The 13,290-nt window shown below is 34.3% G+C and overlaps 1 protein-coding gene and 1 long non-coding RNA gene across 3 annotated transcripts in view; one reads left to right on the forward strand and one right to left on the reverse strand.

Annotated features, from left to right (window-relative positions):
* LOC134730985 (uncharacterized) overlaps window positions 1–13,290 on the forward strand; it is a 304,042-nt gene that overhangs the window by 67,061 nt on the left and 223,691 nt on the right. The gene's annotated exons all lie outside the window — the stretch shown is intronic.
* On the reverse strand, window positions 151–7,324 carry PMP2 (peripheral myelin protein 2). The gene is made up of 4 exons (XM_003831270.4): window positions 7,141–7,324; window positions 4,632–4,804; window positions 4,315–4,416; window positions 151–3,263 (listed from the first exon to the last, which is right to left on the reverse strand). The coding sequence occupies exons 1-4, from the start codon at window positions 7,211–7,213 to the stop codon at window positions 3,213–3,215; spliced, it is 399 nt and encodes a 132-aa protein (XP_003831318.1). The 5' UTR covers window positions 7,214–7,324; the 3' UTR covers window positions 151–3,212.

The raw sequence follows: 13,290 nt of genomic DNA on the forward strand, positions 1-13,290 counted from the left end.
TTTTATTTTTCCCTCTCTTATGGTTGTTTTAAAATCGTTTTCAAATCTAACAAGTATACTGTTTGCTGAAATGATTATTTTGCCTTCCTTCTTATCAGTGTAGTTCAACATTTTCTGTTATGAAAATAAAAATCACTCATGATTTTTGCATAGTAGAGAAATTATATTTATTGAGGAATAAATTTTATAACAAGTTGTATTATCACAAATCTCTAAAAATAACAACGCAGTTTTTAAACTCGTATTTTGTGAGTTGGAGCCTGGCAACAAAACAACAATAACAACAAACAACAACAATAAACAAAAAACCACTTAACACAGACATTTCTAGGCTGAAAAAGAGAAGAAGTTGCCAAGTGCAGGGTTTTTTTTTCAATCATGTTTGGAAATAAATTCCAACTTACAGAAAAAGTTGCAAGAATCAGAATGTCTCAAAGAAAACACATATACCTTTTACTCAGATTATTGTTAAATTTTACCTCATTTACTTTATCAATTGCTCTTTCTCTATTTATGTGTATCAGATTATTGTTAAATGTTACCTTATTTGCTTTATCAGTTGCTCTCTTTATGTATGTTTGTGTGTACTGTTGCACATGCAAATGCACACAAATATATGTTTCTGAATTTTTTGAGAGTAGATTGCATACATTATGGCCCGTTACCTCAAAATACTTTATTGTGTATTTTCCAAGAATAGGGATATTCTTTTACTTAATCAAAGTATACTTCTTATCTGATTGACTGTCTATATTCCAATTTGCCAGTTGACCTAACATTGTCCTTTGGAGCACTTATGTTACCTCTGGTACAGAATCCAGTCTAGTATTACTTACTATGTTTAGTTGTCAGGTGTTTTTACTATCATTTAATCTGAAACATTTCCACAACCTTTCTTTGTCTTCTATGACATTGACATTTTTGAAGAATTCAGTCAAAACCCCCTGTTGTTTCTGGTTGTTGTTGTTACAGTGATGTTGTTTCCTTCTCAGTGGGTCACATTTGAAGGCACATGTTGAACATCCACCCTTTATTGGTGAGGTTAATTTTGATAACCTAGTCAAGAGGTTGTCCATTTTTTTCCATCGCATGGTTACTATTCTTTCCCCAGAAACTAACAACAATCTGTGAGGAGATACTTTAAGCCCAGACTAATATCCTAATATCCTGCTCCTAATCGAAATTTCCCCCTAGCTTTAGCATTGGTTGATAATTCTTGCCTGAGCCATATTTACTGTGATGGTTGAAAAATGATGGTTTTCCAATTCCAGAACTCCTTCCACTCACATTTAACACTGGTCCATGACGTTCTATTGCAAAAGAGAAACCTTCTCATTTGTCTGTCTGTCTGTCTATCTATCTATCTATCTATCTATCTGTCTATCTATCTATCATCTGTCAGTCATCTACCTATCTATCGATTATCTATCATTATATCAGTATGGATTCATGGATTTCTATTTTTTCCCAATGGAATTGGGAATTTATTTTATTTTTTTCTCAATTATCTTGTTATTTATTTTTCTCAATTATTTTGCTCTCAAATTGGCTCAAGTTTGGCCAGTGGGAGCCCCTTCAAGCTGGCTCTATGTTTTGGCAATATACCTCTATTTTTTTTTTAACATTACTTTCTGGCATAACAAGATATTTCAAGCTCATCTTGTTCCTACCTTGCCCTTGCTTTGGAATCATCCATTTTTCCAAGTAGCCTTGGTTCCTTTTAGTGGCAAACTATATTAGACACGAAGATCTGAGTGCTAGGTATATTCATTTCTGCTGAGGTGTTTTTGTGTCTAAGCTATTTTGGCAGATAGGATTAGTAAATATATGCATGTGTATACACACACGCACATAAATACATGTGTATTATCACACACATATATGCATGCAGGCATGTGTATGCAATTATAATACATATAAACGTACATATACATGGTTTAGAAATTATGAATTTATATCAATTCTATTCCAATTCCACATGGTTCTTTCTTCCCTTCCCTCATTTCATATTTGTATATTTGTTTTTCCATAGTGAACATCCTGACTCCCATCAACATCAACATGTTTTCTCATTTGCTCAATCATATAATACATCTGAAATAGTTTTATTATTACTTGGGCACAATGCAATGGTCCCCCGTTCCTGCCTGTCAACAATTACTGGACCTAATGATATGACTAGTTATGTATTTAAAATAAAGGAACTCCTATGTTTACAAAAAGTCTTGTACAAAAATATTTGTAGCAGCTTTATTCATAGCAGCCGAAAATTAGAAATAGCCCAATTGTCTTAATAGTAGAATGGATAAACTGTGATATATTCATACAATGAAATAGTACTTGGTAATAAAAAGAAACAAACTACAGCTGCATGCAACAATGTGGATGTATCACAAAAACATGATGCTGAATTTAAAAAAGGCAAACAGAAAAGAATGCATGATGTATAATTCCCTTCATAAGAGCAGGTAAAATTAATCTATGTGATAGAAACCAAACCACTACTTGCTTTTGGTAGAGGTGGAACAGAAAAGGACACTGATTGGGAAGGGACAGAAAAAAAATGTACTAGGATTAAGAAAATGTTTTGTGTCTTGAGTGGGATGTGAGTTATATTTAACTCACATTTACCTGTCTATAAATTATCTGTCTATAAATTATCCATTTTTACTTAACTGTCTATAAATTTAACTGTCTATAAATTATCCATTAATTTTAAAATGTTGGCTGGAGTAGAGGCTACCTCTTTTAACTGAGACTACAATTCTTTACATTATAATAGCCCATTCTCCTAGCTTGCCTCATTTCTGATGCTCCTTCCCCATAACTCCTCTGGCCCCTGTCAGCATTTGAGTTTGCTACCCTGATCAATACTTTGATTTCATTTTACTAAGAAATTATATCCTTTTTATTATCATTTCAAATACACAAAGTTCAACATAGATTAGAATTTTGTAGTTAATTGAATGACATCATCAACTGTTCGTGTCTGGCCAATATATATGCTTTGATGTAATAATGACATGCATGCACATTGAAAATGTTTAAATAACACTGACTTTTAGATTAATTCTCAGTTTAGGCCTTTGCATATCTGATATATTAAGACAAAAGCAAAAACAAATATTTGCAGTGTATTCAGTTTTGTCAATGGAAGCAATTGATTTCCATCATTAAATGATCAAAAGCCACTTCAATGAGGAAATGATTTTTCAGACCTTCTCATAGATTCTGGTGCACACCACGCCCTTCATTTTACATTCCTTAAAAAAGAGAGAGGTTAATTGAGTATCTCAAGTTCAAACCAGAGAACAGAAAATTTGTAATAAAAATAGAAATTCAAAATAAACTCATAAGATTAATTTAGAAAGGAATAAAATATCAGTATGTCAGTCTCCAGTAATTCAGAATTATGACCATTGAAATAGAAGAAACAATTTAAAAGTTGATCTACGTTACTGTAAAGGAATTTTTTTAAGTGGCAAGTTTTTATGTATAATTCATTTGCATTTAAATCTAATAAGACAGTGGTTTTCAAAAATGTCTACATATTTGCGTTACCTGGGGAATATTTAAGTATAGTGATGGTTCCTCCTCCCCCAAGAGATTTACACTGAATTATCTGTTTGGAGGCCTCCATATTGGTATTTACTCCCCAAGTAAATCTGTTGTGCAGCAAGGGCTAAGAACCACTGTACTAAAGAAAGAAACATTCGGAAGAGTACATGAATCTATTTACATTCAATGTATGTGTTAATTAGTGAACATAAAGCCTTAACCCTAAAAAAAAAAAATCATCAAAGGTCATCACATACAACCTTTGTCATTATTTTCATCTGCCAACTAGAAGTCTCCAATGAGCTCAGCTTGCTTTATTGACATGATTGATTCTAAGTTACTATGGGCTCTTGAATGCAAAATTGTGGGATATCTGCAAATAGTCTACAAATGACTTTGCAAATAGTCTACAAAATACACCTTGCAGAGAGTGTTTTGCTTTTAAAATTTAGACTTGCTTTCTTCTTTGTGAGCCCAAACTAGTAAGATTTACCTATACTTTCTTTAACCTTACTACCATTTTTAGGTATTTTTATTTGTAAAATAACAAATGGCTTTTTTTATTTCTAAAATCTTGGGTCAGTACTTGAAGATGAGTCTGTAATAGTTTAAATATCACTGAAGCATTAATTCTTACTTTATTCTTAGTCATTTTTATCCATTCATATTCCAAAGAACAAAGAATATTTTGAAAACAATATAATCAAATTATTTATATAGCATTATTTCTCTATTTAGAAGTAAAAATACTCTTACCGCTACCATTTTCCCATTCACTAGCTTTCTCTTTATGGTTGTCTCTTTGCCATCCCATCTCTGCACTTGATTCAGTGATCCTCTCTGCAGGGTTACGATGCTCTGCAAAGACAAGGTCATGCAATTGACTTGCCTGAAATTTGTTGATCAAAGAAGCAGTTCTTTCAGTATGGAACCATTTTCATAATAGATACAGATGTCTCAGGAGGTACACTCCTTTTCAACAGAATTGAGTCTACCCTTTTACACTAGCAGGAATATTCCTCTCTCTCAAGCAGCCCACTGGGCCAACTTTGAAGAGAAACCTTAAAGATTACCTTGGTCTTTCTATTGTCAGCTGTGGTTTCTTCAAATTCCTGGCCTAGCTTGAAGGAGATCTCTGTATTTTTAAAGGTACTTTCAGTTCGTATAGTTATAATGTCTCCTTTCTTGCTGATGATCACAGTGGGTTTGGCCAAATTTCCCAGTTTTCTGGTGGCTAACCCCACACCTGAAAATTAAGATAGTGTTAGAATTATGTTGACCAAGAGAGCATAGCCAAAGAGACTGTGGTGGCCACATCCTACGCTCAGTGGTGCCCCAGGTGAGTTAATGGCAGGTAATATCACTTACTACTAAGCATCTCCTCCCATGTTTCACTCCTAATGGAAATACATGCCCAGGACTCAAACATTTTAGGTTTTGTTGTTCCAAAAGTAAAGTCTGCAGATTTTCTTTTTTTTTTCTTTTTCTTTTTCTTTTTTTTTTTTTCTTTTTGAGACGGAGTCTCGCTCTGTCGTCCAGGTTGGAGTGCAATGGAGCAATCTCGGCTCACTGCAAGCTCTGCCTCCTGGGTTCACTCCATTCTCCTGCCTCAGCCTCCCGAGTAGCTGGGACTACAGGCGCCGCCACCACGCCTGGCTAATTTTTTGTATTTTTAGTAGAGACGGGGTTTCACCGTGTTAGCCAGGATGGTCTTGATCTCCTGACCTCGTGATCTGCCCTCCTTGGCCTCCCAAAGTGCTGGGATTACAGGCGTGAGCCACCGCGCCCGGCCAATGTCTGCAGATTTTCAAGAGTAAAAGTTTCCAGCTGAAATAGCTACTGCAAGTCATCCATTTTTATCACATCCAATCCTATTCCCCATTGAAAATTACTAATTATAGATTTGCATAAATCATTCTAGAGATTTTAGTTTGTATGTACAAATACTATAGATATATTTTTAAAATGAGACTATAGCATATATGTATTGTTCTATGATATTTTCCCTCAATACCACATTATGGATATGGAGAAGTATTCCCCTCATATTTTTGATAGAATTTCACTTCTGAAATTTTGTGGCTTCTATATCTAGCTGGTAGGAAAAAAACTATCCATCTAACTTTGAGATCTATACTATTATAAATGATCATAGAGAAATAAAATATTTTTTAAAAAACTCTTCTACATTTCAAAAATGAAACAAAATTAGACTCTTAAGTTTATTACCATTATTACCAAGACTATAAAATATGTGGAAAAGGGAAAATGTAAAATAAAAAATATATGAAAGAAAAACTAGTTTTCCAGGAAGTCTCAATGGTTGAATAACTTTTTCCAGTTAAAAAGATCTCAAACATTTATATACTGAATAAGAAGTTAAGTGTTACAGCCAATAAACTATAAACTATATTCTTTCTTCAAATTCTGATTAATCTTTTGTTATTTTATACAGTTTAGGACAATGTTTTTCAAGTTAAATCATAATCTCTGGGGCAGAGCCTGAGAATTTATATTTACCAAATCCCAAGGTGTTATTTTGCATGCTAAACTGGAAAACAGTGGAATTAGAAAATCCTTCACTGAGACTTTCTTTTATTTGGCTTCTTCCTCAGCTGTAAAGTGAAGTCTTTAAATCTAACCGATCTCACAGTATGAATTGATCCCCATAAGTTCTCTTACTGTTCCAGGCAACAATGACATGACTTTGCTCATTTTATCTAAAATAGAACATTTTATACAAGCTTTCTGAACAGTTAAGTAAAGCTGTAGGCACTTTGACAAGCACAGCAAACTCGGGTCCCTGGCATCACTCTTTGTTGTATTTATATAGTTCTGAAAATTCCCAAAGACTCTTCATATCTATTGTGTTTATATCGATGAGACATACTCTAGAAATAGTATAAAATAAAGTTGTTGTAACTAATGACTCGGTTTTCCATCTTCACTCACTGCTCCAACTCCAGAAACGTCTGATGTTAGCGAAATTGAGTTTGAATTCACTGCCATAACTCCAGTTCTTTTTCTCTCAGTAACTTCCCTAGACTATGAACACGGTATTTTAGGAAGTATTTTTGTTTTTCAAACTCTCTGTATCTACATGATTGTGTAATAAAGGACAACCTAGAGGTAGAGAGAAAAAAAGTTAGTTTAGCTAAAACTTAAATTTTTAAATTGAGATTTTCTAGGATTTGCAATATATTCAATTCCTTATTTTATGAACACTTTAGTTGCTATGAACGTAGCTCTCAGAAAAGCCGGAAAATGGGTTGACCATGCTTTTAAGCTTTCTCTCCTCTGGACCTGCAACCAAAATTCTCTTGGTATGAAATTGCCCTTGAAATCAGTGGGCGTTCCATGCATTTAAGCAGCTCTCTCATTTAAGTTAATTCTATTAAAAATTACCACAAATAAAATTCAAATAAATTGTCTGAATGACACAACAAAAGATTAATCCTAAAAGAGGATTGTACTGCAGCCTTGCAAACCTCCCCAGTCTCCTGTTAAAAGTAGTAGATGAAAATGTCATGTAGCTTTCTTAAAAAGGAGCTTTTCAGCAGAACAACAGAAAGCATTTCTTACCCAGAGCTTTCATGTAATCGTCAAAGTTCTCACTAGAGACAAGTTTCCAGGTGCCCAGGAATTTGTTGCTCATCGTGATAGGTGAGAGCTCAACACAGTTCTAAGTGGGATTCAGAAGACTCAGATAAAATGCTGAGGCCTCAGAAGATTCTTTTCAAGGATACCCAAAGCGTGTGACTCTTACAGAGACCCAATGGGGAAAGGCAGCGTCGGGACTAAGCAATGAATGGCTCTTCAATGGCCAGCTGCCCGCCCAATAGGATAAAAGAAAACCCCACATAATACTTCCCTTTGTCTCCAAAAAAATTTATAAAATGAATGAGATTACTATTTGAGTCTTCAAAAATTTTTTGATCAATCTTACATTTATAAGAAGGCTTAGGCCCTTCATGCTTTGGAAAAGACTGCATGAATTCTGTGATCATGAATGAATGTGTGTGTGTTTAGGCATGTCGGTCACTCTCAATCCTGAGTCTGCACAATTAAGAATTCTTATTGAAAGGGAAGAAAAAGAGGAAAATGTCTGTAAGTATTATGATAACAGTCTCAAATATGTTGTGGGAGAGAAATGTAGGGGAGCAGTGTGAGGAAGTATTCATAGGTAAGAAGGCTTGGCATAGTTCGCATATCCCAGGCAGGCAGAGTAGGCAGACAAAGAAGTCAGTCTATTGCAGCAGAGCACAGAAATTGTATTCATGTGTTGAAACAAGAAGTAGCACTATAACATGTTCTTTGAGCACAACAAAGATTTTCAGCTAAAAATACTTAAAATCTGAACTAAGCAGGTTCCTGGATACTATAACTATTTGTGTTTAAGTCATTTAAAATGAATCTACAATTTTATAAAGAGGATTTTCTATAGAAAGAGTACTAATTTATATTGACAACTCACTATGGGCCAGACACTGTGCTAAGTGCTTAATACGGGTGATCTCATTTAATTATATCACTAATTCCAAGAGTTAGGAACTATTATTATATCCATTTTACCAATGATAAAAGTGAGCTTGGGGACATTAGGTAAATTGCTCCCAAAAGTTGAATAAGGAGAGGACAGGTTTGAACCCAGCATTGCTGCCAGTGCCCGGGTTCTGAACTATGATCTTACCCTGCTTCTATTATACTATACCATACATGCTACATGCACAGAGGCCCTGGCCAGAGATCACCTGATGCTGATAGCACCACGATTAGCTAGAAACACTCTCGTTCTTCTCAAAAATCAAGAGAGGTAAAAAATCAAAAGATCCAGCCTACTATATTACATCAAAGCCCCAGTCTTTGGCCAAGGGGAACAAATGTAAATCCACTTAGAACATAAGTGTTGCTCTTGAGAATCTCTGATTACTGCTATATCTTTCTTAGCAGGTTTTTTTGTTTGTTTGTTTTTGTTGTTGTTTGTTTGTTTGTTTTTACCTTAGCATTAATTCTGGCTGGAGACAACTGATATTACCAAGTTCTATACATTTAGTAAACAGGTTGGCACTGTTTACAACAACAAAAATATGATGAATTTGCTCATAACAGGTAGAATAATTGGCAACAAGGGCTCAAGAAACCCAGTCACATAGCTGTGACATAACTATTGCAGTTATGTAGTTAGAGTTCAAGCTGAGTAAAACATGTGAAATCATATACAGTGGGCTGAAGTTTCATTTACAATCCCAGTGCCTGAATAGCTCAAAGTGGGAAAGAAATAGTGAATAGGAAAATTCCTCAGCTAACCAACTAACCCAATCCTAAACCCAAGAGAATGTAACTGGAGGGAGTACTGGGATAGAAAAAACAACTGTGAAAGAAAAAGCTTTTGATTAGTGGATATGTTATTTTATTTTCCAAAACACTTTACAAAAATGATGATATCACTTGTACCTTCAAAACGTTTTTTTTTTGTTGTTGTTAGCTGTACACTATTAAGGAGTACAGCATTCAACATTTAGGTTTTCTGCCTAAATAAATGAAGGACTCTCAAACCCTCATACTAGAGCTGAGACCTTGTATTCAGTGGGACTGCTACAAGAAATCTGTGTGAATTTTAAGCTGACTCTGTATTGCACATAGGAACAGCAGTGGAGTTTAAAACATAAACATTGAGCCACATATTTCCAAGAGAGAAAACTTATAACTTTGAAGCAATATTAGACCAAGAGAAAAATTTTCTACTTAAGGCTTATCAGCAATTGTACCTGACTGCTATTAATAGAACTGACCAGACGAGTTTGGACCATGATGGGATTCTGAGGCCAATATATGGGCCAAAGGCACAGATCAAAGCAATGAAGGAAGACCCAGACTGAACTAGGCCTGAAACATTACATCACTCCTAGCTAAGAAAGTCATCAATGTCCTAACAAGAAAGAATGCATAGAACCACATTATAACTAGATGTATATATTTAGACTGAACTACATGTTTGTAAAATACATATAGTCTCTCTATGATGTGTATTCAGTTCTTCTCTCTTCAACAATTTATTGTCCATGTAAATTCTCAAGATACAGCAAGTTATTTGACTCATACACTGAAAGGAAGATCCAAAGGTCCAAACAAAATAAATAAGGAAAGCTTACTCTATATAACAAACCATGTAAGTGTTCCTTATAGATTGTCTTCAAGCTAAATCCAATTATATATTTGAAAAAGAAATAAGATAATCAATCATTACATAGCAAATGAACAAAGAATTCCTGACCCTCCACTTGGATGCCAAAGATCCAACTCAACTTTTGCTGTTTATTCAATTGCAAAAATTGAGAGCTTTTAAGTGCCAAGCACTGTTGAAAGTGCTGGTTAAACATTATTGAATCAAATTCCTTGCCCTCATGGAACTTACATTCTATTCATGATCTGATAAAGGCTTGAAGCAAGAAGTATTAATTGTAATGAATTTGAAATTATTTGTAATAATAATTGATATTGTGATAATAATTGATGACGAGAAGCATACCATAGAATACCAAGATAAATAATCAACTTAAAAGGGTCACTTAAAAAATTGTGGGTTCATAGTAGGTGTATGTATTTATGGGGTACATGAGATGTTTTGGTACAGGCATGCAAAGCATAATAACCACATCATGGAAGATGGGGTATCCACCCCCTCACACATTTATCCTTTATGTTACAAACAATCCAGTTTTACTCTTGCTTATTTCTAAATGTACAATTTAATTATTATCGACTATAGTCACCCTGTTCTGCTATCAAATACTAGGTCTTATTTATTCTATTTTTTTTGTAACCATTAACCATCCCCACCTCCCTCCTACTCCCCCACAATTCCTGCACTACCCTTCCCAGCCTCTGATAATCATCCTTCTACTCTCTGTCTCCATGGGTTCAAATGTTTTGATTTTTAGATCTTGTAAATAAGTGAGAACATGTGATATTTCTCTCTCTGTGTCTGGCTTATTTCACTTAACATGTGCTCCAGTTCCATCCATGTTGTTGCAAATGACTGAATCTCATTCTAAAAAGTGTCATTTTTAAATAAATAGTTGGGAAGAAAATAAAAATAGAACTTAGAACTTTCACTTCTAGCCATGATAGATGAGGAAATTAAACTCACTTCCTCAACTGTAAAAAGATGAACAAAATTAGAAAAAAAAATCTTCAAGGCATCAGAGAGATAAAAAGGCAGAGAAAAGCTAAGGGCTTAGGACTTGGGAAAGAGAGGCAAGTCCAGAGAGACAAATCTCATATTTGGAGCTTCTGCTCCTCTAGGGATCTATGAATTCCGCAAGAGGCAGGTTAGAGGTGAAAAATCCAAGGAACATTTATGACAATGCTACAGGGTTAGGGGAAAAGTGAAGAAGAATCCTGGTTAATCATTACATTTTGTCTTGGGACTCCTTTGCAACATAGGATTAAGGATAAGCTCCAAATATACCTGTGCTAATATAAAGTCAATTCTTAAAATTAAATTAATGTGATCTGGGATAGCTAGTGAACCGAGCTACTAGTCAGAAATGAACATAAACCCTCTTCAGAGAAAGAAGATAATGTCACCCGAGGTCTAAATTTATTTATATAATTTTTATATACATTGCTAATCAAAAATAAATAGAACAAAAAGAGAAAATATACTTAAAAGCTAAAAGAAACAATGGACAATAGAAGTAGATAATTCATAGAGCAGATAATAAAAACAAACATGATAGAAAATATCAACAAACCCAAAAGCATTTTAATGACTAGTAAGATCGATAAACTTTTAGGAAGATGGATTAAAAATAGAGAAGACAAAATTATTGAACACAGAAATGGAAAAAAGCAGATTAATATATCCTACAGATATGAAAAAGATCATAACAATATTATAAACTACTTCATGTCAATAAATTAAAATTTTTTAAATAAAAAAATTTAAAAGAGACTTACAGGTTTCTTAGAAAACACAGTTTATCAAAAATGATGCAAGAAAAAGTAAAAATCCTGAATACTCCCAAATCTATTAGCATTAAATCCATATTTAAAATCTATCTCACAAAGATACCCTATGCCCATAGGCTTCACCAATGAATTTTTACAAATATTTGAGGAAAAAATAATACCAATGTTACACAAACTCTTCTAGAGAATAAAAAAGGTCCTAGTTTCTAGGTTGCCTCCACCAAGATCTCTACACATGTCATTCTCCTTTCCGGCAATACCTCCCTTCGTCTCTTTCCCTGTAATATGTAATCACTCCCACATGTTTAATCCTTAATTCTCAGCTCAATCATCCTTTCGGACCTTTAGAGCGACATTCTCTTGATATTAACTCACCCATCTTTCCTAAAATTTTCTTTACCATGCATATCATCATTTAACAGTTACTGCAATGGCAATGTTTATAAATTTTGAATATAACTTGATAAATAGCTTAACTGACGTCTTGATTCCATGCGATCAGGGACAATGCGTGATTTTGCTCATGTAGTATCCCAAGTGCAAAATACCATGCATGCCTACAGTAGGTAATGAATAACCATTTGTTGACTGACTGAATGAAGGAAATAGAAAATTTTCTACTTACAAGGGTTTTTGTTTGCATCGAATCAGATAATAAATGTTATGAAAGCATCAAAAACTAGTGCTTATGATCAGTAGTAGTATTCTTCTAAACTTCTTTCTCCCCTCTCCCTCCCCTGCCTTCTCTTTCTTTTCTTTTTCTGGAGACACAGAAAGAGCAAGACTTGGGATATAACTAAGTGACACTCATTCCTTCATTTGGTCTTTCCTTTAGTCAGCAGTAAAAGCAGGCAATTGTTTCCATGTTCAGTATGACATAATCTTATTATGATACTAGGAAAGTGCATGTAAGATGATTCTAAGATTCATTGTACAGTATCTCACAAGCATAAATGCAGACAATTATTCAACATATATTTGTTGAACTATGATAGTACTAGAGATAATATGATGAGTGAAATAGCAACAGCTCCTTCCCTTATGAGCCTTATACTCTAGTTAGGAAGACAGACATTAAGTAAACAATCAAGACACATGATATCCAATTATTTCTTTTTGTCATTTGCAGATGGATACTGTGAAAATGCCATTAAGAGCCCGCTGACCATTACTATCTAGGCAGATACCTTATGAAATTTCTTAGACACCATCATGAGACTAATGATCTGATTTATCTTTAGGAGTCAGCTACTAGAGCAGCCAGTACCTTCCCCAGACAGCTATTTAGCAGGTGACAATGGCACTTCAGGACGGATAACCTCCTCTTCCATGTTTCAAATAAGTGTTTTGCTCTAAGTTTAACAATGTCAAATTAAAATTACTTTCTTAATGCAAACCATTTCATGCAACTTCCTCAGCTACCAGTGGGTATTTGGTCTTTTGGTTACTATGGTGACAATTGCATTTATGCAGCCCCAAAGGTAGTTAATAGTTTTTCTTTACTGTTGAATGGCAACAAAGAGAGGAAAGAAGTAGTGTGTGATTTCTCTAAACAATTCAATTAGCGGTTTTTGTTTGTTTGTTTGTTTTTTGCTAGAATCTAACACACCGAGGCCTCTTTTCCAAAGGCTAATCTAAGATTTCACATCATTATTGCTAATAGAACACCTGAGAATTGGGGTTACTCACTCACTGGGGAGTAAATAGAAGACAAGATTTCTGCATCTGAGTTTCTTTCTCTGGTCATCATAACATAAA

The sequence above is a fragment of the Pan paniscus genome, chromosome 7 (assembly GCF_029289425.2).
Source record: "Pan paniscus chromosome 7, NHGRI_mPanPan1-v2.0_pri, whole genome shotgun sequence".
Lineage (NCBI taxonomy): Eukaryota > Metazoa > Chordata > Mammalia > Primates > Hominidae > Pan > Pan paniscus.